Genomic DNA, 26711 nt, shown 5'->3' with positions numbered 1-26711 from the left:
GACAAGCTTGGGGCAGGCTATATCTATATCTGAGGCTGCCCTGTACTTCCAAAAGGCCAGTCCTTTGACCAGGGATGACAGTGTGAATGTCCGGAAGTCTTCCTTTAGCACTGTGCTCCAGGAGCGATTGAGGATCCCTGGCCTGGGAATGATGGGAGCTGGAGGGAGGGAGGGAGGGAGGGAAGAGATACAGAGCCACACACCTGCCAGATGATTTGTCATTATAGAGGGGTCAGCACTCAGCTGTCACCCCCTAATCACCCATCCTACCCCTCAAGTCACCCCCCTCTCTCCCTCCTTCACCCACTAAACTCTACTCCAGTCCTCCAAAAACACCCCCTGCATTCCTCAGGCAGCTCGGGTTTCACTCACAGTGCTGCTACTCCATCTGCCCCTCCTTCCTACACTCTACCCTGAGAGGAAAATGTACCCCTGTGAGAGACGCAGCACACTGAGCACATTGTGTGGACGTGCGATGTGTGCTCACGCCCCCCCATGTGTGTGTCCACACAATTCGCATGTGCGTGAATACATGTTTATCTAAGGGCCGAGCTGTTTGTATCGATACCGGAGGCGAACCGATGGAGCAGATTTTTTTTTTTTTTTTTTTTTTTACCATCGGAGAATGTGTGAATTGGTCCAGGCTGCGGTCCAGAAACAAAAAACCCCGCAGACAAGCCAAACACCGAGAACTCTCACAGGTATACTATATCTGTCAACAGCAGTCTTTCATCACCAGGGGTCAGGGGTCACACTCTTTTCCATTGAATGCAGCTTCCTCTGGGACGTGCGAGTGTGTGAGAGGGATCCTCAGCCATTAGCCTACCCACTGTCCACCAGATTATCTCAAGTTGTACTCTGAGTGGGTTTGAGGTGGAGGAGGGTGAGGAAGGTGAGGGGGTCGCGGGGCTCCGTGTGGTTACATCATATCCTCACAAGCCTTATCCATTATCATGCGTCTTATCATCGCCACTGACAGACTGAGTCTGCCTCTCTGCAACCCAAAAGAGGAGGAGAGGGAGGTGTGTATCGCTAACACTTACTTACTTGAGGGGAGAACATGTTTAGAGTGTTAACAGAAGGTTTGGGTGACACTTGACATTCACACTTACATACATTCTCACGTGGAGAGACTGACTATCTGTACATGTCCTTAAGTGGGCAGCTTGTTGTTACCAGGGATAATAAAGAGGTGCACTGGTTATGTTCACGAATGTAGAGGTGCCTACAATGCAGGCTTTTTGTGCAACTTGTGCCCAAATTCAACCTCACTTCCTGGTCCAAGCATCACCTGTCACTACTCATCCATGGCTTTCGTGTCTCCAACCCGCACCTCCATTTTCTATCCTGATGGGGGCGGTAGAGGCTGACTGAGTGCCTCGGCTCCTCGCACCTAATCTGCAGCAGCGCCTTGGGGCATGGAGGCATCACACAGCCCTCTATGGCCACCTGACACACACACACAGAGCATCTTTCTTTCGTCTTCTGAGCTGTCACTTGATAACTTTGCCCCCTGGAAAGCCCAGAAGAAAGAGGAGGGAGACAAACCGCAGTGTAGCGGGGAGAATAATGACGTGACATCAGTGTCATCGTTAACCAAATGGAGTCGCACACAATGGAAGGACATATGCTGACCAGTGAATGGATACTTGCACAAGGCACACCCATTTACACACACACACACACACACACACACACACACACACACACACACACACACACACACACACACACACACACACACACACACACACACACACACACAGCAGAGGAGCATTGACAGTTAGATGTAACATCCAGGGAATAGATCACTGATACACAGAGGAAGAATAGAGGTTTCCCGGGGGGGGAATCGCCTCCGCAGGTATCAGTTACCACAGCACCTCGAGCAATAGGAAAGACAGAAAGGATTTCAATTAGGGAGAAAAATGGGAAAAGATGGGGGATGGAGGAAAACAAAAGGCAGGGAAAGGTGCAGCAAGGAGGGGGGGGGGGGGGTCATAATTCATACATCATAGCGGTGAAGTACCTCCTACCCTGAGGTGTACATGGCAGCTCCCCACGGCCAAGCCCCACATGACGGGAGTTTGTTTTGTTTCTCTGGCTCTTAAGAGGGAAAATGAGCCAGCTAATCCCCCCTGTACATTGCTGGGCCCTTTGCCCGGGGGGGAGGGGGGGGGGGGGTGAAGAGCAGGGGACAGGCAGTCGGTTGGTGTTCATGTGTCTCTCTCACACACACACACACACACACACACACACACACACACACACACACACACACACACACACACACACACAGAGTGTGTGAGGCACTCAGTTTGAGCATAGTTATGAGCACCATCAGGCTCAAAGCACGCAACTCTAGACAGTGTGCGGCTGCAAACCTCTACACAGATCAGCGTGTGTTAAAATAGTCAGGAGACATCACCTCACCCTCCGCTGGGTGTTGACCCTGCTGCCTCTCGGCTGTGATACAAATAAATCTGGAAGCAAGAGAGGCTGTTATCCTTGGAGTTCCCTGCCCACTGGTGTCTCCTTCACTGGCAATAGCCTGGTTTGGCCTGGCCTGGGTTCATCTCAGGAGAAGCCAGCTGGTCTGTCTGGCACACAGCCCACAGAGGGAAAACAATAATACTAAAAGCAGGCCTCTTTCAGATGACCAGAATACACACAAGACAAATGTACATCCCATTCTGTCCTTCTGTCTCTGTTTCCACTGTTCTTTGGGTCAGAAATGACTCACCCACAAGTAAAAAGCCTCTCGTCAACTGCAGCGCGGGCTTATTTTGACTCATACTTCAAGAGAAGATCAATATTTGCACAGACCTATGGGAGGGGAAAACAATAATGATCTAGCCTGTTAATGGTCTGTTTACTGAGACAGCCGGTATATAATAGTCTGGGTGTTGGCTGGTGGACAATCAGACTGTGGCTACGCTCCTCTCTGTTTCTGATCCAGAGTGAGGATCTCCGGGGTAAGAAAGTGAGTATCAAAGTTAGAAGGTAGCTAAATGCTGTGAATAACGACATGGCATCCTGTTGACACAGAGAGGTTTGCAAGTCAAATAGCAAGTCTGAAGGCCCCACACTTGTATGGTGCTTGCACTCTCTTTTGGCTATGCAAATTCTAAATCTGTGTGCCCTGCGGCGGCAGCTAAGCTTTTAGATCTAAACTGTGGAAACACCTGAATGGTCAGCGAAGCACTGCATTGGAGTCCAGAGTTACTGGCTATGCTGGCTCTGGTAACACAAGACAGTGGCACGTGGGCTGAGTGTGTAGTGTGGAAGAATGGAGGATATCAGATATCTGAGAAACCAAGTTCAGCTTTAGGTCTTGGTTATGGTGGCAACCCCGAAGTATTTGAGGGGAAGCCCTATTGTTATGCAAGAGCCAAATAAGCCATTCCCCATAAATGGTGCTACTTGGCAACATCACTGAGTATTTTAATTGGCTAAATGAGAGCAAAATATGTGCCTTTAGACTTTATCTAAATGTAGTAAAAGTAGATCAAAGACCACTGCTCTGGAAAGAGTTCATGTCAGGTCACACTAACCGGCGCCTCATTCTCCAGCTCATAACTTAACCATCAAAGCTTGCTTGTGTGAGAGCGTGCAAGGAGTGCATGACTATTTGTGGCGGAGAATACAAGACCCGTATCTCCAAGGTGCCATCACTCTGCTCCTGTCAGTCTCAGCACTCTGACGTCCCGGCGCTGCACCTCAGGTCCTCTGCGGTCAGTGACCTCCGACCCTCCGACCTCCCTCCCCGTCCTTTAAGGCCCATCAGATGAATATATGCCTTGCAGAGATCAGAGAACCTGGGATACATGGAAAAGCTATTCATGGCCGTTTTTAGAGATTCCTCTGGAGTGGCTGCCCTCCCCATGTCGAGAGAAAAAGAAGAATGTCATGGCTGACTTGCATTTTCATCACAGAGTCAGAGAGGGGAGCGGGGAAAGGAAAGAATGATTTGTATGCAATTTAAACCTCATATGCTCTAATTTAGTGACGGCAGAAATGGATTCAAGAGTACTCTATGGACCATGTTTAGTGGTCCTGCTAACTTCCAGAGCCAAATCCAGGGTCACTGGTAGTGCTCTTGGCCAGCGAGGCCAGAGCTGGAGAGCTGGAGTGTTCAGACTTGGAGTGAGGCCAACCAGGCAGGGAGAGGCTAGCAGAAGCCGGCTGCCAGGAACTGAGGGCAGTGATGGCACCACTGACTCTCCTGGATATCTCCCTTGCACCAAAGCACTTAACATGCAGTATAAGCCAACACACAAACAAACAAACAGATGCACACACAATTCAAATAAACACGCCGACGCCAATGGATGCGTGGAAAGCTCAAGAACACAGGCAGGAGGAGAGCATCACTCAGAGACCCATTAACCCCTGGCTCCCAACCAGAACAGTTAGCATCCGTCCTTTAAGTACATGTTAAACATAGCGAGTCTATGTGTGTGTGCTCTAGTGATTTATGTGTTACTTTTCTGTGTCCATGTGTATGTATATATATATATGTCCATTCAAACACCGATCCACTTCAAATGAAGACGTGGGGTCAGTTTTCAGGGGATGAACATGAATGGTTGTCCTCTGTGTTTATGAAAGAGAGTCACAGCAAACTAGCCGTGGCTATTTAACCCTTCAGGCAGTTGTAGTTTTTTTGGTGAGAGAAAGTGCTCCGAGGGCAACTTCCTCGTGCAGAGAGGAGCATCCCCAGGAGAGGAGCTCCAGACTAAACACTCCGTTCATTCAGCTGCTCCCCTTCACCCCGCCGACAAGAGACGGATCCCTGACAAGCCCTCCCAACAGAAAACCTCACTTTTTCCACCAATTATAGAAAGCAATGCAGGGTGGGGGAGGAGGCGAAAACTTCAAAATATTATACACACTGGCATTTGGCAAAGCGCATTGAGCAACCTCTGTCAGAGAGAGATGGGCTAATTTCAGGGCGACCTGTGCCAACACAAACAACTGTTCTGGCTAGCTTTCATTGTCAGCACTTGAGGTTTGAGTCAAATTTTTCAACGCTCCGCAGCCAATTTCTCTTTCCCCTATTTTTCCCCCCGTATGATTTGTCCTTGTCCAAGATCCCAGTCAGTCTTTCATCGCCTGCACAGTCAGAGCTTAAAGAGTATTCTGGTAGAGAAGTAACTCAGATCCAGATGCTCATCTAAATACTTAAAACCAAAATAGAATTGTATTTTTCATTCAGGTCACCAGCATTTGTCTACGCGAGCTCAAACCAACTTATATTTTACAACGACTTTGAGGTGCTGTGTATTTTGACGTATGCTCCTCTCTGGCACAGCGGCAGCGTGACTTTAACAGCTACTGCTTCAGTCCTGTGCTGGGATTCATATCACAGCCATTTCAACGTAAACATCATATGTTTCTGTTTGTGTCTCCAAAGCAGTATTTACTTCTGCTTTCATTTTGTTTATTAAAGGCTCTTACTGTTCAACATGAAAGCAAGGAGCCATGGCAGGGCATTTGGAGTACAGGCAGTCGTGTTACATTCACAGTCTACTCATAATTCTTACAGCTCACGCACAGTTCTGGGTATGTGCCAGTCAATGAGATGGGCAGCACTGTGTTGCCGTTATAGAAACCTCACACAGTCGGGGTCAGATGCTGTGTGGCAAATCATACACACCTATGCACATCAGGGGAAGAGGGAGGAGCCTATGTGTGTGTGTAGAGGGGTAGATGTTGAGGTGGAAGCTGAATGGGCACTTTTGGAGGCCCCTGTTGCTCGAACATGCAGCCTTTACTCTGCTCCAGTATTGAGGCATCTGTCTTTAATATAAGAGCTCAGCTCAGCCCATATTTATTCAGGTACAGCTGACGGAGAGGGAGAGACAGTGAAAGAGGCGTGGCCTTTCTTTTTCCTGGCAGCCGTGCAGCGCTCCTGCGGTTTTTTGGGGGGCAAAGGGACAAGGCAAAAAGACACAGACGCTGAGACTGAGGAAGAAGGAGAGTGGTGCAGAAGAAAAGAGCGAGTTGACATAAAAAGCATGGCTCCAGTCAGTCCTGTGTTGACTGGACATCCTGTGCAAGAGACGAGCCCCGGAGGCCCCAGGGCCCACCAGGGAGGGGGCGTGTGAGCTCAACTCTCCAGTCTTGCTTGATGGCCGAGTCCAAGACAAATCACCAGTGGTGCTGCTGTCACCGTGGGCCTTCACCAAGACAAACAGCCATGTTTTAAAATAAGTACCTGCCCCCTCGCAGCCCCTTCCACCTCATCCACACTCATGCACATCCATATCTGCTCACACGTTCAGGCGTATTCCCTTCACAGGTCAGAGGACTGGAGCTGTAGTCCAATGCTGTACACAGGGGACTCACTTTTCACTCTCTCAACGCTGTCTGCATACACTCTCCTCTGCACAAACACTTGTGAATATTTACCACATCACAAAAGTTCCACTGTGGCCAAAACGCTGTGACTGCAATAACAAAGCTGAGTATGAGTGTGTATGACACAAAATGCGCCGCAGATTTAAGGGACACTATGTGTGTGTGTGTGTGTGCGCGCGCACGTGTATGTGCAAGCTTGATCGTCTATGTACATCACAAAACCTCAAACTTAGCTTTATCACAAACTGCCAACTGCGCAGAAGTGTCAGCACTATTCCTTGCTTTTACTTAACAGCACATTGCATCTTGGGAGTTGTGGTTTGTCTAAACGGGCCTCGCTGTGTCGCTGCCTGCAGGCTGCACCAAAGGGACTGGTGTTCCTCACTGAACAGAGCCTCATTTATCTCTGTGGCAGAGTCCTTCCTCTCCAGCATCGGTCCTCCTGGACCTCTGAACTGCTGACACGGGGGGGGGGGGCTCCTCTTCCTCTCTCCTCTGAGCTCCAGCATGCGGCAAAAATTGTGAGATGCGTTTCATCTGCATATTGATTAGCCTGGCCAAAAGAAGTAGGACCTCAGCACTTCACTGAATACATAATGTAAACAAGTGCCAGTTATTCAGCTTAAACTCTCCTGAAATATTTCACCTCTGTAGGTACTTTTCCAGATAATTAGGCAAATGTGATTGCGCAACAAAAGTCAATGGCAACTTTTATCTGAAGAATAAAGTACAATGAAACTACAAATCCCTTATTCTTAACATGCTGACGGTATGTTCAAATATGCACGTCAGCCAAATGAAGGTTACTATCAGGGGGAAAGCAGTGCTCAAAGTCAAAGAGCTCGCCCAAAAAGAAAACGAGCCCGTTTTGCTTCTGTCACCCAATAAAAGCAGGCGGCTCTCAGTGTGTGAGCAGACTTTAGTGCCAGCCAGTTGCAGTGCAGACGGCTGGGCGCTGGGCTGTCTGATGGATAGCTTACATTCGGTGAGGACTGGACCAATGGCGTCGTGGATTGATTGGCCCAAAGGGGTCGTCGGGGAAAGCTCTTCCTGTGTGTGTGTTAATGGACGCTCCTGCAGATGCACTGTGGCGGCTTGTGGCAGGGTGATGGTTGTTACTACCTCTCTCTCTCCCTCCCTCCCACACCTCCTCCCCCTCATTTTGCTTTCACTCTCCCAGTTAATCGTAGGAGAGTCAAGTGAAACGAGCCAGCTTCCCAGGCAGACCAAGTTTGTAGCAGCTGTCGAACACTTCACCTAAAAACAAAACCTTTCTAACCACCAGGATTTAAATTAAATTAAATTATTTTATTTGATCTGTCCCATAGTTTCCTATAATTTCATAATCAGGACCTAATTCAGATCTGTAAATTGACAGGAAATTTCCCCAAAAGAACTTTTTAATTTATAAATGTTATTCTAATTTGGCACCAATTATAATATAAAATTATATCCGAAAGTATTCCGTTCATATATTATTTTTATTAAGTCCTTGAAGTGACTGCTATTTAAAGACTGCAAGTAACCTATTTACCTGGGTTTAAATGGAGCAGGTCTTTCATGGAAATTTCACTGGAAATCAAGTGTCATAAATTTGACTAATTCATGTGAACTATCTCTATTTATCGCCTACTAGGCAGCAAATTACGTAATTCTTTCCAGGAAACTTCCAAAGAACTTAATGAATGAAAACACATGGTACGTGTCGGGCTTGAAGGAAATTAAAATACCCCAGTGTCAACAGCTGATGTGCCAACAAGATAAATAAGTTTATACCCAAGTCTGCCCAGCTGCTCCAGTTCAGGCACCGTGGGTCCGTAGGTTTCGACTAGAAGGACCTTGTAGTGGTACAGCTCTTCCTCTATCCTGGGTAAAGGCTGGAGTAAGACGTTCTGACGCTGAAGGAAAAACACAAAAGAAGCAGAACATTTAACGCAGGACAATAATCATCATTGTCTCAGTGCAGTGCAACAATGGAAACCATGGCTAGGGCAAGGACATAAAAAAAAAATACTTTGGAATCGGCTTAACGTCAATCAAACTGCAGCATTAACAACTGCTAGTTCTTGACAGACTGGTTTGGAGATATAAGTTTTTTCTGACAACATTTTCACAGACACTGCTGGTTTACTGGAAGAACAGACGCAGGACAATGACTGAGCATATTTTGAGTGGTCAACATAATTGTTGGCAACTGGACAACTATTCCTTTTGGAAATCTAAACAGTAAGAAATTAATATTTTATCATACAGGAGAACTGCAAATCTACTTTATATCAAACTGGCTATTTCCATGAAACCACCAAAAGACAAATAGAGTGATAATGTATAAATGTAGTGTGTAGGGAGTGATTTTTTTTTGTGGGTTTAACTGAGATAATTTGCTGTTTGTCTGTCCAACCAGCACAAATCTGAATGTCACTGAAATTAAGTAAATACTCAGGATTGTTCAGCTTACAAATGTTATTCTGCTGGCTCTCCAACAGTCATAAGAGCTGAACTGTCAAGCATTAAAAACTGTAGTCTGTTCTATAAAAACCTTCAGTCAATAATCACTCAAAGCTGAGATTTCAGTCAGGCTACTCCAGTTCCTAATGCTCCTCTTGACCATAGTGATCGAGTGAGAAACACGAGACTTCTTAAGGACACAGCAGAATTGTTCGATTTGGGGCTTTGCCTTCAAAGGGGAATTTCCGAACAGCATCAGACCACTGTGTTTTCTCCGGCATTAAAGTAATGAGACTCAGAAGACAAGCCAGAGTCATGAAACGAACCTGGAATTAAAAAGATGATGTTTAAACAAACACGGACTATTTCAGAGAGTAGCAAAGGAGCTCAGGGACAAAAGGAAGATAAAAAGATGAGAGAAAGCAAAGAAAAAAGTAGTGGGGGGAGTATAAACAACAGAACACAGAGGGGAGCTGATGAAAACCAAACTAAACGAGTAACATGTGCCCTGCGGCCTCAGACTGCCTGCCCTCACACATGCTTTGGCCCATGCGAGCGCACACACAAAGAAATAAAGCAACCAAAGCTGAGCTGGAAGTTACAAAAGCACCAAAGCGATGCACACTGAGACGCCATTAGATGCTTCTTAGCCAAACGCAACACGGATTTATTGTCCTTGCAAGGTCAGACAAGAAGAAAACTAATAATACACACTTATACTGCTATACATTATCAATATGTAGCATTACATGCCACATGTTTATGGATTTATGCTGCATTTTTTTTTACACTTCCTAGTAGTGTTGGCCAATATGACAATATGTACCACAAGATGCCATAAATTTGTCCATACTCAGGAGGTTCTGTCACAGCAAATTATCCACAATTCAAGATCTCCGGGGTATTAAACCATTGTAAGTAAATCAATAGCAGTACTCGATTTTAGGATCATTTTACCAAAACACCTTAGTATGTCCGCTATTAAAGTCACTTGTTTGAGCTTTTACAGTTGATTCTGGATTTTGTCGAAATCTTACATTTCTATTTCCCAGAAGGACTTTTCAACTATTTTAACAGAACAAGTCTGAACCTGTCGCATCTAGCAGTGGTTGATACATGCAGGTGGGGGGAGCAGCAGGGATTGCAACGGTGGCAGCACATCAACAGCAAAAGAGTGTTTTGTTTTCCACTGAAGGAATAATGAAAGTTGAATGTCGACTCAGAACACAACGTGACTTTTGGCAGCGTTACCTTTTGCTGCTACGATCAGTGGAACAACACCCGACAGCGAATGGACAGGTCTTATTTTAGTCCATATGTGCATTCCCAGCTTCAAAGTGGATTGCTAGATGTTACCTTCAAAACACAAAACCCTAGACACACACTTCTCCTTGGTTTTCGCTCAACCTTTAACCCTTAGGTGCCAAAGAGCCGTTATCCCATCCCATCCATTCATCCAGCACAGAGGAGCCCCACCACAGGCTAATGAAACCCAGACCAACAAACCCAATCCCAGTCACTTTCCCTTTCTTTCGCACTCCTTTGGTCTGTCCATCCATCTTCTTTCAGACTTTCAGCACGGTTTAACTCCCCTACTGCGCCAGTCAAAGAGATGCACAGGAATGAAGGGGTGAAGGGAGAAGCAGCAGCAGAGGAAAAGTGCACAATGGTGGAGTGGTAGAGAAAGAAAAGCGGCAAATTGTTGCAGATGCAGATGGCTGAAGGGCAGTAAATCAGATTTTTAAGTGACAGACAGAACAGACCCAACCCCCAGTCTGGAGAAATTTCTGTTGCATTCCTCTGCAAGGGCACCTTGAAAACTGGCACAGACACATCAGCGCTAACAATGACAGCCTAAAACATGTACACACAAAAACAGGCTTTGTGCTCCTGAATATATTTCCAAAAATGTACAACTTAATGATTTGTAGTGGATCAAAACTGACTTTGTTAGAAGACAAGCAGTCTGACTGTCCACAAACAGAGCTGTGCCCTCTCAGAACTGCTCTCCACAACACCTAATAATACTGCTGAAACTTTCAATCATGAACTCATCACCTCCTATTAAAAGCTTGCGCGAATTAGGACATGTGAAAATTGTTTTCCAAATGCTCCTGTGAAGGAAAGCAACAGAAGGGGAGAGAGAGGAGACCCCCAGCCAGGCCCAACAGAGCAGAAATGGCTAAGGGACCAGGGGCCACTGGAATAACACCACTACAAAAGCCAATACAAACATCTGCTTTTATCATCATGGAAGCCCATCCTACTACCTATACAACATTGTGTGCATTACAAGTTTGCGTATGTTACTGGTATTTAAGGCTCTTATAACACCCATGTGGCACTAAAATGAAACTCTAGGGGCCATCAGTCTTAATAAAACCACAGGGAGGATGATTTGAGGAAATCACCATCGCGCCAGTGGGAACGTTCCTACTCCTCCTGCATTTGTGCCTCTGCCTCGAGTCCAGAGAGAGTAATAGTGATCTGGTAACACCAGCATCGATTTCAAGGAGTGGAACCGCTCTAAGCGTTCAAGTAAAGCGACCACAGGTGCCTGTCCTGCAGTTGGTGGAGATGACAGGTGTGCCGGCTCGGAAAACGGCTCTACGCCTCTTGGATTGAATTTGGCTGGTGATGCACCATCACATTACTCGTCTACACATTACTACATCTGAGAAAGTGATATAGCAGAGGTTCATGTTACTTTTATGGGACAGGGGTCTCATAAAAGTCACATTTCTTCGAAGGTATGATAGGTCTGTCCCTAAGGCATAGTACAGACCGTGCCAAATGTACATTAACACGACTCGGTCAAAACCTGGTATATGGCTGAACTGTGCATGAAACACTAGAGGGATTTTTAATTTGAAATGAGGGCTTTTAATTTGAAATGGATACAAGGAGTCATGGCATTCATTCAACCAATTGTGTAACTTCATCAGTCAGTCACTTACTCAAAGGCAGATTTTTGCATTCATAAGCCAGGCCAAGCTGCACAATGCAGTCTAGCCAAAAACAAGAGCTAGTCGGTCTGTGCCAATTGAGTGCCACGATTTGGTATTAATTTACAAGCAAGTTTAACCTTTTAAAATTAATTCTAAGAACTTTCTTTTCTACATATTTTCATACTTGTATTAACTGCCACTGCTTTGCATTATTACTTCTCAGATTGCTTTTATGCTTTCTAACAATACTTTGAGTTAACTTTTTTAATTAAAAACTCAAAATTATAAATTGTTATTAGATCATCTAAATGCTCGGTGTTTCTCTACAAGGACTTTATCAAATCTTCAAAATGCCAATGTTGTTCGAAAACCCATTGGTCAACAGCTTGAATTGAGGGTGACCACTCAAAATGCTATCAGAAAAACATGCTACACTACACCAGTCATCAGCACTCTCCAGGCCCACCTCCTCTCCCCTGACTTTGCAGCTCAGTAGGACACATCAAGGTTGCAGAGAAGAACCTCTCTATCAGCACCTCCCTACCTCATCAGCAAACACATACACAAAAGTACATATGGTTCCCACGGAGGCCCTCTTCACAAATGCACAAAGTGTTAATGAGAACAATGGAAAGTGGAACCGTGGTCAGCCTTGAATAGGGGATAAAAATAATAAGCCTAGTTAGGGGCCAGCCCAGTGCCATCCCATCCTCAGCCTTCACTTCCACCTTCTGCCCTGGCACTGCCAGTGCTTCTGTATGGATAAAGAGCTTTGGGCTACCCACTGGCCCACTGAGCAGCAAGTAGCAAGTGTAAAAACTGCTGCCCGCACAGAGCCTCCCCTTCTCTTACAAGTTTAAATATAACTGCCTGACCGGTGGCAGCTGCCCCAGTGCAAAGCCCCTAAAGCTGACAACTCCTTTTTCCGCTGGGCTGGGATGGGCTGGCCTGCCCGTGGGCAAGGGTTGCTGAGGCCAACCTAAACAGGGCCAAGCCAGGGGCAGGGGTAAAGGTGTGAATGTCCACATGTGCTGGTGCCAATCAGGGCTGATGGTTCTCTTTACCCCCTGAGGTGACCCCTTCTCCCAAAGTCCCCTGCAGCGATAAACCTACATGCCAGAAATCCAATAAAAAAGGAAAAAGCTAAAGAGCAGAGGTTATGTACTCTCCGAGATAAAAAAAAAAAATAAAAAAAAATCTGCCAGATTTGGTTTGTGAATGCTTTAAATGCCAAAATTACAACAAACAACAAACAATGTGTTTGTTATTTTTTTTTTTCCCTCAAGACTGTTCGTCAAGGATATGAAGTTAACACTGAAAAAGAGTGAATGGGGGTTTGCGGTAAGTATGTAGTGATAAAGTCTCCGGCAGAACAGGTTCAGCCAGTTTGCCACAGTAAAGTAAAGCAGAGCATTTCCTGCGCTGACGAGTATGTCTGGAAGCAGAGGTCACTGTAGAGGACATCTTTACCAAGTAAAACAGGCCTGACAAAATAAGCTCTCAGCATGTGTGTGTGTGTGTATGCGTGTGCGCGCCTGTGTGTGTTTGTGTTTTCTACATTAGTCAAATGCCACTGCCTCAGTGTAGAATAGACTGAAGCCAGAGAGAACCTGAGGTTATTTCAGCCGGCTACACATCTATGTTTAGGGATAAACTTTCCACCCACATTTGGTTGATTGTGTATGTGAGTTGCACTTTGTTTATGTGTGCGTTTGCCTCCTGCCCATGCCGGCCTCGTCAGGTATGTCAGCTGCTCTGCCGCCTATGAGGAGTGGATTGGGCCCCAGCAGTGCTGGAACCTGGGACCTTTCATTTAAGATGGCGCTGAAAGCTGCCCCAAGGTGAAGAGATTCCCCATCGGTCAACAGCTTTCAGGAATGGGACACTGTAGCAGCTGAAAACAATCCTCAACTGCACTCACACACAACGAACTTTCCTGGAACGAACAAGACAATCAAAGAGAAGAAAAAAAATACTCAAGCTAGAGGTAATTTATATGTTAATTATCTGCTTTGTTTTGATCAGAGCAGGTGCCAAGCCTAATGACGCTTGTCATCGTGACTTGTCATCACGTTTGACACTGAAGCTGGTCTTATGTGTCAGACAACAACAAGCAACCTGTTTAAACAGTGAATAGTCGCCTCCCTCCCACGCAGAGCGTCTCTTTTGATATCAGCGGACATGCATTTTAAAAGACACTTTATTCTTCAAAGGATGTTGACTCAGACTGGGGAAGGGGAAGGGGGTGTATTTATGTGTGTGTGCATGCCAGGCACCCGCACACGAGCATGTGTGTCTCTTAGTTCAATAGAGTGCCTGCAAAGTGAGGGATTAGTGAGCGATTCCAGACCATTCCTCAGGCAAGACCAGGCCCATCCCACCTCGCATCACACCTGGACTGAGACGACTTTCCCTCGGGATTGTCCAACTTCCTCAAGCGTCCATTTGACAGCAAAGTTAACACACGACCAGAAATATCAGGGTCAGGGTCGGAGTCCCCTTCGTCAACTCTGAGCAATTCTGGCAGAGAGCAGTGCCAGCATGGCTGAGATGTCCCTTTATATGTTCCCAGTACACAACATATCACAACTAGATGCTACGTTAGATCACTCTTTAAATAAACTCTGGAACGACTGGGAATCTGAGGAAGAATTGGCATCCTCGAGTTCCATGGATTGGATGGCTCAAAGACAGGCGGATGTTTCATTCCACCAATGATGGCTCACCTTGGCCTGAGGTGAAGCAGCTGCCTGGAGTGCTGTGGGGTAAGGTGGTGGCAGGAGTGGGAGTGGGAGTGGGTACAAGGGGATTAGGGAACCACAAATGACTGCTTGTGTGACTGGTGAACTTGCACGTCATCAAAAACATCCAGATGAAAGCACAAGCGGCAAAAGAACAGCCTCAACCAAAACCATTCATTACTGTCACCATCAAACTATTTCCTTTGGTGAATGCACTTCACAAGAGTTACTGAGGCTTCCACTGATGATTACTTTATTCATTAGACTTTCTAAATAGCTATTGAAAATTGTGTAGAGCTCGAAGAAAATGTTTTCAAACTGCTTGATTTGTTCGATCAACAGACAATAACCCAAAGATATTCTGTTTATAATGAAGCAAAGAAGGAAGAGACATTTTTGCTTAATAGTTACTTAAGAAACTTTATAGCACAAAATAAAATCAGGTTAGGGTAATCCGTTTTGATATAAATGAATGTCATACAAATGTATCCCAGCTTTAAAAATGTCTTCCTTCATGTGCCTCCCCCAATTTCTGCTGAAGAAAAACTGAAACTCTGCAAGGGACCGCAACCTCGCAGATAAATGAATTCCAGCAATCTGCAGGAATCTGCCGCTCTGTGCTGAAACCCCACCAAGTCAAACAGAAGTCATTCTTATGGACTCTGAGGTGAAGGGAAATCCAAACCCACACACTCCCCTGACTCAAGCCTGTCAGTCCAACAGAGCAGATGCATGGTGAGAGTTCTGCTCCAGCAACAGGAGCTCAGGGATGGGGAGATGAAGAGAAATGGGAAGAAAGAGGCAAGGAAAAACAGCCCCAGAAGAAGCCAAGAGCAACATAATCATGCTGTTTCGCTCTCCATCAGCAGGTTTAACTTCACACTGTATATCAAGGGGGAAGAAAGTTGGAGCAACACATTCTTCATCAATTCACTGCTTTTTTTTTTTTTTTTAAATAGCAGTGTACGAGGTCATTGTTTTTGAAAATGGGCCATTTGGTTATACCCGAGTATGTTCAAGCTTGAGTTTAGGCAAGTCCTATAAGCAGATATCTCTCCCACGCACCACTGAACTGTGGGAAGACAACCGTACCTCATGAGGGTTGCTGTGGTGGGGGTCGGGGTGATGACACAGCCTATCTCATCACAGTAAAATGAAAATAAACGACTGAAAACCTGAACAACAGCCAAGTGAAAAGGTCTCTCCAGACACGGTGTGCACAAAGCTGCAAAGCTCGGAGCGGCTGAAGCCCTGAGCCCACATGCTCTATCTGTACGACCAACCGCTCGCCCGGAGGAATGTGATGACATGACTGAAGGGGTGAGGGCCTGCTCCCACAATGAAGAAGAACCAGACACGGAGGAACATGCACGCCTTGAAGGTCTGGACTGTTATCACCGCTTTAATGTCAACAAGCACTCCACAGAAAGTATAGATTAGGACTGAACCACAAAATCATACCATGACCTCAACTGTTCAGACCCACCTTAGCCCCCGTTTTTACAACTATAGGACTTTTTCATGCATAGGCTCATTGTAACAATACGAGCCATTTGTTATTTATAGTATGTATTGCTTCATAAAGTTCTACTGTATCACTGTGTTCATGCTGCTTTCATGTAAAGCTGAAAAAGTCTGATAAATGCATGCTAACAAGCAACAGCCTTCAGGCAGGGGTATCCCCAAAAAGCACTGTATGACAAACAATTGCTTGTTTTTCGTAGCTGTTCTGAAGTTGTAAATAGGGGGGGGAAACTCCCAAGAAAACTGCAGGACTTCAATATTAAAAAAGAGAGAAAAAACCCGCAGAATTGGAGCTACAGCAGAGACTCAACGTTAAACATATCCACAGTGAAAAGGGAGTCATAGAGCCAATCATACTTACCATATGGATTCCAGTTGAAAATAGATTGGTAGGCTTCACTGCCTGTTTCTGCTGCTCTATCTGGGTCTCCAGCTGGGCGGCACGGACCTTGTGTTGGGCGAGTAGGATGGTGGCAGGAAGCTGAGACTGCTCCTGAAGAAACAAACAGAATTTGGGATTTTATGAGAATGTTAATCTTGGTGTGAGATACAGCCAATAAAGAGCCTCATTAGGGGAAAAAAACAATTTCTCAGCAAAAAATAGCTGACACTTCCTCACATTGTGAACAGATGAGAACACAAGCACCTCCCCCCCACCCTCCCCCGCCCCCAACCCTTTCCCTCCTCCCTCTCCAATCATCCAGACATCTCTCTGTGTAACTGGATCACCATCATTTTAGGGTCCTTTCAGGGTAGCTGCCACATCACTGAACTACCACTGCCATATTAACAAAACTGTGGCACTGCAAGGGACACTACTTCAAGTGCACCGCACCGCCTTCACCTCCATTAAATGCAAGGTCGGACGTTTCAATTTCTTCAATGGAGCGGTGCCAAGCACAGAGGTCTAAGAACACAAGCTTGGACACGCTGTTCAATGAGGAGGACATTTTTTGACGGGGTGGACAGCAGCGGCAGGGCAGTCCAGACGGGTATTTCTTTAGCAGTTATTGGCTTCCCACAGTAAGTCCTGGTTTGACTGAAAAAAGTGACACCTTTCACTCACATAAGTTGCACTTATTGTGCATAGACACTGTAGCTGCTGTGTTCGGATGACAACACATAGTTAGCATACTTCTCATTTAACAAAGGTCAAAAAGAAAACAATGTTCCTAAATTTGAGAATACGAAATAATGTAAATGCGATTTTGTTTTAAGTGTGCTCCAAGTTTCCAGTGATGTCTTTTATCCATTCGTCGGCCACCGCTCTTGGAGACAGAAACATGGAATCCAAATATATGTGTTGATGTATGCGCACATTAAAGAACAGCAAGCATGTTGGCCACAGGGAGCTACAGATGTCAGCGCTCAGGAGAGTTCCCTCTGGGGGGTGAGAGCTGATCTCATCTGCCTACAGTCAACAGGCCCTGTGCCTTAAACAAACAAACACACAGCTTAGCCTGCTATCTGTGATGGTCCTTCAGCAGCCAGCTCTGCAGGAACAATAACTTCCAAAGCCTGCAGCTCAACACAATGGAGCCAATAGGCTCTGGAATCACAGAATGAGAACAATGCAGCCTGAAGCACAATGACTGGTAATAAGCTCTTAATGATCTCACTGCCATGAACCCTCAGGCTGAGTGTGTGTGTGTGTGTGTGTGTGTGTGTGTAAAAGTATGCGTGTCAGACATGGAACATCTGTCCAAATGTGATTTTCTCTTTGCATCATTGGATCACTCATTGTCTGCACATACAATATGCATGCATCTCACCAGTTCATCCAGCAGAGCCTGTTTGTTCTTCCTCTTGGTCTGTAGCTGCCTCTGCTCCTCCTGCAGCACGTCCAGCCTCCGCTGCTCGTTGCCCTGCTGCTCATGCAGCAGCAGCTCCTCCAGCTCTTCCTGCTCTCGCGTCTGAGGAGGAGAGAGACACAGGACGTTGCAAAGAATCTGTCACAGCATTGACCACACAGCTAGATCCACAGAAGCTCTAGTAATGCACTTGATCCTGCACCTCTTGTTGGAGGACAGCCAGACTAAAAAAAAAATCTAATGTTTATCTTCGAGCCTAATTATTATTATTACTAGTGATATTATTATGGAAAAATACACTTAAAAAGTACATACAAGCTTAGCTTTATTCCTCTGGATGAGATCTCTGTTATCTCTCTGGTACTGTTCCATCCTCAGCCTGGTGTCCTCCACATCAATGTTGTTTGTCTGGTTATACACTGCATTGAGAAGACATTAATCACCGTTAACTTCCTCAGCCCAACGGATCCATCAATTTGGAGATAATCATTACAAACTAATGTCATGCTCAAATCCAGAATATTGTCATTTTTAAATTTACATGCTACAAATTTTCAAAGGTTGGTCAAATTGGTCAAACTGAAATTGACAACAAAAAAAACGTGTATAAAATGTATTCAAGACATTAAGAGTTTTGCATTTTAGGGAGCTGTGCAGTCTTAAAAAAAACAACTGAACTTGGTAATTTCATACTTCTCTCAACTGAAACCATTAACATCCTTGGATGGTGAGTGTTAAGGGGTTTTAAGTAAGAATGCTTGGAAAGAGCAGATAATATAGACGTACTGTACATGCTACCGTTAAACTGTGGAAGAATGTATAACTTTAAGGCTGCTGAAGGAGACTTTCCAGGAGACATTTAAAGGGTTAAAAATAAAGGTAAATAAATTAGCTCTCCTAATACATCAATGCTTAAAGTCCACTATGAGCTGCCAGTCAAGGCGTGATAACATTGGCAGAGCTGTTCCCTAATCCATGCTCCTGGCTGGCACTAATGCCTGGAAAACACCCCCCGAGTAGATGACAAATCATTCCAGTAGTTTAAGTATGAGGCCTCCAAGCCGGTGGTCATACCCAGTTCCTCCACTTGCTCCAGATAATCGTTATATTCTCTCAGGCTGGGGAAGTCAAAATCTCTCTTGTTGTAACTGCAGAGGAAGAAGATGATGCAAATTTTAAATCTTGATGAGAGCAAATACAGACATTAATAGCTTCCATTAAATCAACCATTTTATAATACTGTGTATGCGTACTGCCTAATAGATGCACATTAGATGTCAATTAGGGGTCTATTAAAGAACAGATAAACGGTAGCGAAAGAAGGCAGGGAGGGGCTGAGAAGTAAAGATTTGGCAGAGAAGGAGCCTTTCTGTTTGAGCCCCCCCTGGGGAGACTCATTGTCTACAAAACAAACAGTGTAATGAGAAAGACAAAGGCAGCTTAAGAAGAGGGAGGCGGTATGGGATGACACGTAAACACGCAGAACCGCACCCCTCGCCCCTCACCGTGCCCCCCACTCACATCTTCAGCACCTTCTTGCGGATCTCCACCTCCTTATCCACGGTCGGGTCTTCGAAGAGCTGCACACGGAAGTTGCTCTTCCTCAGGGGCGTGTCGCACTGCACGCAGTTGCCCGAGCCGCGGACAAACAGCATCTCCACACAGTTCTCACATCTGTGTGGGAGAAGACAGCAAAACAGAAATTAGCAGCCAGCTGAGCAGGATGTTTCCAGAGAAAGGTGACCCGCCTGACAGTCAGCTGGAAGTATGCACGTGTGGGCGTATGTGACTGCAATTTTCCTCAGAGTGAAGCAAATCTGTGCTTTTTTTTTTACGTCTGTAAACCATCATCAGGCGCAATGGGTGATAATGGGGCATATGAAAATTTCCTCTGAGTGCTCAAAGATGGCTGGGATTATGATTGGAATGTCGATTAGGCTGCCTCCCACTCTCAGACAAGAGGAAATTAGTCTGACACCCCATCAGTGGAGTGTCTGTCTGTGCTGGAAAAACATTTGCTTTATTGTTTTTTCAACAGACCTCAGTTATTCTGCCACGTTGAATAATATGATAAAATCCAGCTCAGTAATTCACAGTGTAGTCTATCATTATAGGAATGGACTAAGTAATTTGGGAAAAGCAGAGAGATGGAAAACTGTAGTGTTTTGTATATTCCACGCTTTAAATACAAGCATCTTAAGCTGAATCCTCATTCATGCTTCAGGCTTTTCTTACTTGAAAATGTCACTTTAACATTTTTTTAAAAAAAGCACTGAGATGTCCTCATGCTGTTGGAACATTTCTCCCGCAGAAAATTTTGTTATTATTCCTGACATGTTGCCTAAATGAGAAGAAGCTATATTTAACCACATTTTTAAATACCGTGGAAATCTCGGCAGCTAATGATCAAAGTATTAGCTATAAATCTGTTTAATGGGTATGATTACTTTCCAAGGCCAAATATGGAGCAGTGCAGCACAGTCATGATGAGTTTTTCAGGTGGCCTTTACTTCCTCGTATAAGCAAGCATGAATCACAATTGTGACATCTTCTGAACAAACAAGCAAAAACACTCTTCAGGTAATGAAGGGAAATTTTAGGTGAAGCCCAGGTTGAAACAGGAAGGTTTACTTCGGTCACCATCATGACAAATTCCATGGCAACCAATCAGTAGACCCACCTGAGGCCACAATCCTGAGCTTAGCCATCAATCACACCTTTATGCAGGTAGGCGTTGACCCATCAGTCACACTGAAGTGAGGAGTGGACACAGAAGACAATGGGTATGTTCCTTTATCTGCTCCGATGGGGTGGAGAGCCTGGATAAACGTTTGCCCAGTACACGCTTTTAATTAAGTCTCTGTGGAGCTCCATTTCCACAGGAATCCACCTTCCTGCTCGAGACCACCTTCACTAAAATGGACATCTGGTTTCCAAATGGCACTATCTGCTTTAGAGCACTGACAGTTTTCATAATCAAGTATAGTCAAGCTGAGGGGAAATAGAGAGATTTTTCACCATACGTCATCGATGGTATGGTTGAGTCATTTCTTTCCAGAAGTCAAGAACTGGGCTTCAGACACTGGCCAAGTCAAAAGTTCTCTGGAGATGGAGCCTATTGGAATAATCATGACAGACCCATCCTGCAAGACATTTCACTGCATCAGCAGGAACTACAGCTAAAAAGCAGTTAAAGGAGAAACTGCAGAGCCACGGAGTTTGGCTGTTTACATCTAGCGTCTCAGATAAGGGTCAAACAAGCCCAACCTGCCAAGTAGGACACCGAGCTTTCACAACTACAAATAGATGGAACACTACCAGAACATTTCTTCCAAGCACATCCGTTTCGCTTGGCTGAGATGAAGCAGCAATATAAAAATGAAAGCCGAACAACAGGCAGAAACATCTGCGTTGCCCAGTTGAGGAGCCCCTGCTCAAGTGCACTCTGGAAGAGGCAGATGTTCGCTGTGGCCTCGGGCTACAGGAGATCTATAGGCCTGGCCATATGGAGGTAGATGGAGGGATTCAGCTTGTTTCCACAGGCCCACAAAGAGCCCATTCATCAACACGGGGCGAGGAGTGGGGCGTAGCTTGCCCCCTGCCCCATAAATGGACCACACAACAGAACTCTCCAAAGGGGAAATCCTGTGTAATTCTAGAGCAAAGAGGTGACCGTCTAAAAGGGAGGGAGAAGACTTTCGGAGTCAATTTGCCATCTTTCTTCTAAAGTGTTCCTTCACTAAGTGTCAGCTTTCACATTGTGTGTCTGCTGCGATTTCTAATCAAAGAGGGACATTGATGTTTCCTGCCAATGCCACGCTACTTTACATAACATCCAGAACAGACACTGGCAGAACAGACAGATTCTCTAGCAGCTTGCCATCTCTGTGTCCCAAGGCTGTTGTCGCCCGGGCTGAGTGCTCCTCTTGACTCCTCCCCCTCTCACCTGTCCTCCTCAGAGCTCCAGGCTGCTATCTCTCCCATCTGCAGCTGTCAGCAGGTCAGGGAGGAGGGAGGGGGGGTAAGAGGAAGGTAAACAGGGTCCTGGCTCAGCAAAGAGTCTCTGCCACCGCCACCACCCCTCATTGACATTGCCTGCATCTTTGCCTCTTCCCTTTGCATGAAAGTGCACGAACAAAACCGCAGCGTAGACAGGAGTTTGTTTGTTATAAAGCTTTTTAAAGGTTTCCGTCATGAAGCTCATGATCTTCTCACACTTATGACCGAGTCCAGACAGAGCAGAGAGGGCTTTGTATGAAATGTTGACCTGCTAAGACGCCCTGTCCTGCCCTCAGACCTACAATATCTGCAGCATCACAGAGAAAAAATGCTGAAGCCCAACAGTGGGATTGCTTACACAGGAAGCTCTGTGTGTTATCTAACAAAGTAAACCGTGGATTTGGTGTACTTCATAGAAAGCAAAGCGGGCAGAGACGGGTTCGAAAAGTATTCTCAACACTGTAAACCTGAATTTGATTGCTTTCTTTAAATAATAATCATTGAAATAAAAATACAGGTGACAGCAAACTTAACAATAGTATTGTGAAATACAGGGAGAACCCAATGCTCGTGGATTAAACAAACACAATGGAACTTTTTAACTTCAGAGGTGTTTGTAGGGTTTTTTTTAAAACCTTTGGTCAGTGCTTCAGTCTTCAAATCTAACTCTGAGAAAGACAGAAAAATAAGTGTACTTTATAACACTTTTTTTTTTTAAATTTTAATTTAACCATCGTATTTCAATTCCAGAAGTATCGCTGAGGTTTTACTACTGGAACCATAGTTGGCCCGGAAGACATTTCCAAGTGTACCTTTTGTACAATTTTCCAACCTGGAACATAAAACTATCGTTTGCAGGAATCTGGTGTTTACTGAATGAGGTGTGTCTGTCCGGTCAGCCTCACTACGTCCACCTTCTAATCCCCATCGTATTTGCTTGCCTCTGCTCAGTGTCAAATGCCAAAGGACACGGGCTCGGTGTCATTGTGCAGAGGTAATAAATAACACACATCAAATGCCCCTGGTGACAGGGATACAAAATGTGCTGTGGTGGAGTTTAAATTTAGATGCATGGAGAAGCTTAATAATGCAAAACAACTCTGAAGGCTGGTCAGCTCAGACTGGAATAGCCACTCAGCAGAGCCGAAGAAGAGACAGACTTACAGCTATTTAAATGAATGAGCCAGTGCAGAGTCCAACAGGGCTCAGCTGAGGGTTCATTTAACATGCATTCACCAAATATATATATATATATATATATATAAAATTCCCAGTGACATCTTCAAATTACTTATTTTGTCCAACATCATTGTGTCTTCATGCAGTAAAGAAGGTGCAACAGTATGTTTGCAGAGGAGGGTTTTCGAGGTGTCCAAAACAGAAAGCAAAGTTAATATTTGGCATGACTGTGTCGGGGAGAGCATCAAGCCTGATACATCTCACGGGTTTGTTTGAAAGAAAATAAATATGGCATTTTTTTACGTGACCTAATTTTCTAATTTTACAGTGCGTACATTTTGAAAAGCATTGTATTATTTCATGTCTGCATCTGTCCGAAGGACATCACGATAAGAGTGTACATACTAATATGTTAATTCCACTACAGGAGAAACTTAATATGGACTACAATTGGGTGGAAATAAATATGTGCATATATTGTTATTTGCAATCAGCTAAAAGATTTGGAAAACATTTTGACTATTGGGAAAATAAATCCAGTATCGTGTGCCTAAACTTTATATGTATATAGACATTTTCCTTTCTGGTATTTCCTCTTTTTTACTCACTTTTTCTGCACACAGTTGTTAATTACACCAAATGGGAAATCAGTAACTGTGAAATTGAAACACACTCTCAAGCTGGAGTACAGACCTCCATATTGTTCAGCTATTCAATAAGTGTTGCTGCAAACAAAAAGCCAAATGACATCAGCGATGAAAATACTAACACAGTTTGGGAGTCCAGCAGTTTCCAGGTGGTGCATAAATTCTGTGTCGCACCGGCTCTGAACAACAAACCCAAGGTGACCTGGGCGAGGACATCTCTCCAAATTGCTTCATTGCAGAATCATTTTTAATTTTCAGTGTGTAGCCCTGCATCCAGACAGAGGCGTTGAGTTATGAGCCTGCTGACCTGATGACAAAGCACGATCACTTCCTGATGCTACGGTCAATAAACAGACAGGGTCGAAAAGATGCTCTCATCAGTCTGCCACTGTCACTGCATAATACTCGTGGAGAACACGTGCCCTTCGTTTAAAATGGTGAGTTTTTCTCACAGATGGCCAAATTAAAAAACAGGGAACTGGACTGCGAAGTGTTACATGAGGATGATGGAGAGCTGCGGCTGGAAGAATAACAAGTAGGAACATTGTAGACTGTAGAGCTAAAAATAGAATTACAATATATTTGTTGGTTAGAGTTGCTGATATTTATTTGTGTATAGCATGTAAATAAAATCAAAGAGATATCAATTTAGGCTCTTGGAACATGCGATTTTCTGTTTCATGCTAAATTATGAATCTCACCAAGGTCAAAAGATCTGAATTGCTGTGACTGGCCCATCAAACCCGACCGACCCCTTAAGGTTTGACTGGTACAAATCAAAATGGATAATTCGATTTCGATGTGAACGTGGAAAAGGTTGTTTTAGTTGTACCGTTTCCACGGAACCTGTTCTTAGCACATACGATTACTCAGTTATGCCAAAAGAAGTACACGAGTCCTATTGTAATAATGCAGCCCATCCCGACGGTAGCTCGGATTTTGTACCTTTCACTTGGCCCTTTTTAATGCCTCTGAATAATTCATACCCTTTATGTGGTAAAAACGTCAGCACACAATGCTTCCACAGCTTCATATACCTCACCATTAGTCACTCTTCTCCCTGTCTCCCTATTATTATTATTATTTTTTTTTTGCTGTTTTCAATAGAAACTCATATTTCCAGGGACCGACTGAAGGAAGGTCTCAAATAACCAGCGTGGGGTCGTCTGCAAACAAATGTCCACGATGTTTGTGTGCAGCAGGCAAGCACACAAAAGTCTCACCACCACAATCCGTCTTTTAAAGCCGTGTTTGATGTTTGTGATGGGTGGTCATCAAAAACAGGAAGACTTTACCCACCTTGACTTTACACGTGGGATATATGAAGCTTAATACTTGCTGGAAATTGAGCTAAAAAAAAATAAAAATAATAATATTTGAGCATTTGCTTTGGAGGTTTCTTGCGTCTGTCTTTGCACAGTTTGAACCCGCCGTCGTGTTGCGGATGAATGTGTTTACTCCCGTAAATGTAAATACTCACAGCGTGTGGCCGCAGACGTTCACCATCAGCTTCAGCGACGGATTCCTGTATTTGGTCGTCTTGCATCTCGGACAGCCTTGGTCGTCCATTTCTGTCTCTGCGACAGAAAATAATACACTTCAGGGGGAAAAAAAAAAAAAAAGAATATGTCAACAACTAGAAGCTCTTCTGTCACTTTCAAAAGCGGCGAACCGCTGCGTCACACAGAGTGTGGTCCGACGGGAAACGCTGCTAATAAGAGTAGTTCCTATTTAATGACAGCCTCGAGCAGCGGTGCACGCTGTGGTGCAGGCGCACACAGGGGTCCCCGAGGAGCCCCAGCGGGTCTGAGGGAAAGAAACGGAGTAGTTTAATTTCCCACAAAGGTTGTATTTAGAAAGAGTGTATAAAATAGCTGTTTTTGATTATGGGTTTCACTGTACTCACATTTATTTCATGATCTAAAGTAAGCCTGAAATGAAACATAATTAAGTCAAAAATCAACCCAGATGTTGTTCCCCAGAGCTTCTGACATCATATAGTTTCTGGCTAAATGTGTAACTGTTTGGGGAAAGTAATTTATCTGGGAATATATTAGTCTATGTGATTTATTAACCTATGCTGTAAATATAATAGACACACACGTTCTATTATAATATTATAGTGATAACATGAAGACATATTCAAGGGATTTCGTTGAATAATTTAGTCTCAAATCAATATTTTTTAGCTCACTACCAGGAACTACTATTTTATCCCAATTAAGCCCAGGCCTACATGTTATATTGATTTATTGACACAAGGCAGCAATTGTCACTACAACTATATACTCCAATGCCCCAATAGATTCAAATAATTTGTAAAAATGTTATAATTTCAGTTGAAGAAATCGGCTAGTTAAAGTGAATATGATGTTGGACCACAAGGTGAGTAGCATTTGATGTCTGTTTTACAAATATTGTACACTATTAATGCCACCATCTTAAAAAGGGTGAGAATAAAGCTCATGTGCATCTTTGAGGAGATGGTCTAAATTAGCAGAAAATTGGAGATACTGGTTTCTCTACTGGATATTCTGGTGTGTAGGTTTTGATCTGACTTTGCTTGTTGTGACTTGATCGAGTGTGGCTTGTGGCAGATACAATCTCATAAAAAACTCAGATTTGTGCTAAAACTTCAACATTTTTTCATCTGTAAAATTATTGCTTTTTAGAGGATGCACCTAACAGATGGGATGTGAGAGTGTCATAACAATAAATCTTAAATTTGTGGAAATAAAAGCGAAGATTGTGGCATTCACTGAATATGCTAAATTTGGTCAACATTTTTACTTCAAGTTTTGTTAGTCAGTTCAAAATGGTCAAAATCAATTCACATAAAATACGTAAAACTAAACCTAGGACTCTTCACCATTGGATTTCCACACCTCGATATGAGAATACAAGTGCTTTTATGTATGTATACGGTCAAAGAAACTCCTCACAAAACAGACAACAAGGATATCCCGTTCCCACGATCCCAAAAGCACTCACCTTGCACAGGTGAATACGGGAATATGGTGGAAGTTAGATGAGTGACAGCTGGAAACCAAA

General features: G+C 44.4%; 1 protein-coding gene across 1 annotated transcript in view; it reads right to left on the bottom strand.

Moving 5' to 3' along the window:
- Positions 1 to 26667, bottom strand: part of mnat1 (MNAT1 component of CDK activating kinase) — a 30685-nt gene extending 4018 nt beyond the window's left edge. The window contains exons 1-8 of the mRNA XM_069152256.1: positions 26652 to 26667; positions 25141 to 25237; positions 19357 to 19509; positions 18910 to 18983; positions 18151 to 18254; positions 17797 to 17937; positions 16386 to 16517; positions 8140 to 8261 (exon numbers count right to left, since the gene is read on the bottom strand). Coding sequence (XP_069008357.1) covers positions 8140 to 8261; positions 16386 to 16517; positions 17797 to 17937; positions 18151 to 18254; positions 18910 to 18983; positions 19357 to 19509; positions 25141 to 25229 — 815 coding nt within the window. The 5' untranslated portion in view covers positions 25230 to 25237; positions 26652 to 26667. The remainder of the gene's footprint in view (positions 1 to 8139; positions 8262 to 16385; positions 16518 to 17796; positions 17938 to 18150; positions 18255 to 18909; positions 18984 to 19356; positions 19510 to 25140; positions 25238 to 26651) is intronic.
- Positions 26668 to 26711: the final 44 nt, after the last annotated feature.

This window comes from Embiotoca jacksoni, unplaced genomic scaffold (assembly GCF_022577435.1).
Source record: "Embiotoca jacksoni isolate LCO1_2020_lvr unplaced genomic scaffold, fEmbJac1.0.p SCAF_18, whole genome shotgun sequence".
Classification (NCBI taxonomy): Eukaryota; Metazoa; Chordata; class Actinopteri; family Embiotocidae; genus Embiotoca; species Embiotoca jacksoni.
Note: the sequence above shows the minus strand (reverse complement) of the source record. Positions and strands in the feature narration are given on the sequence as shown.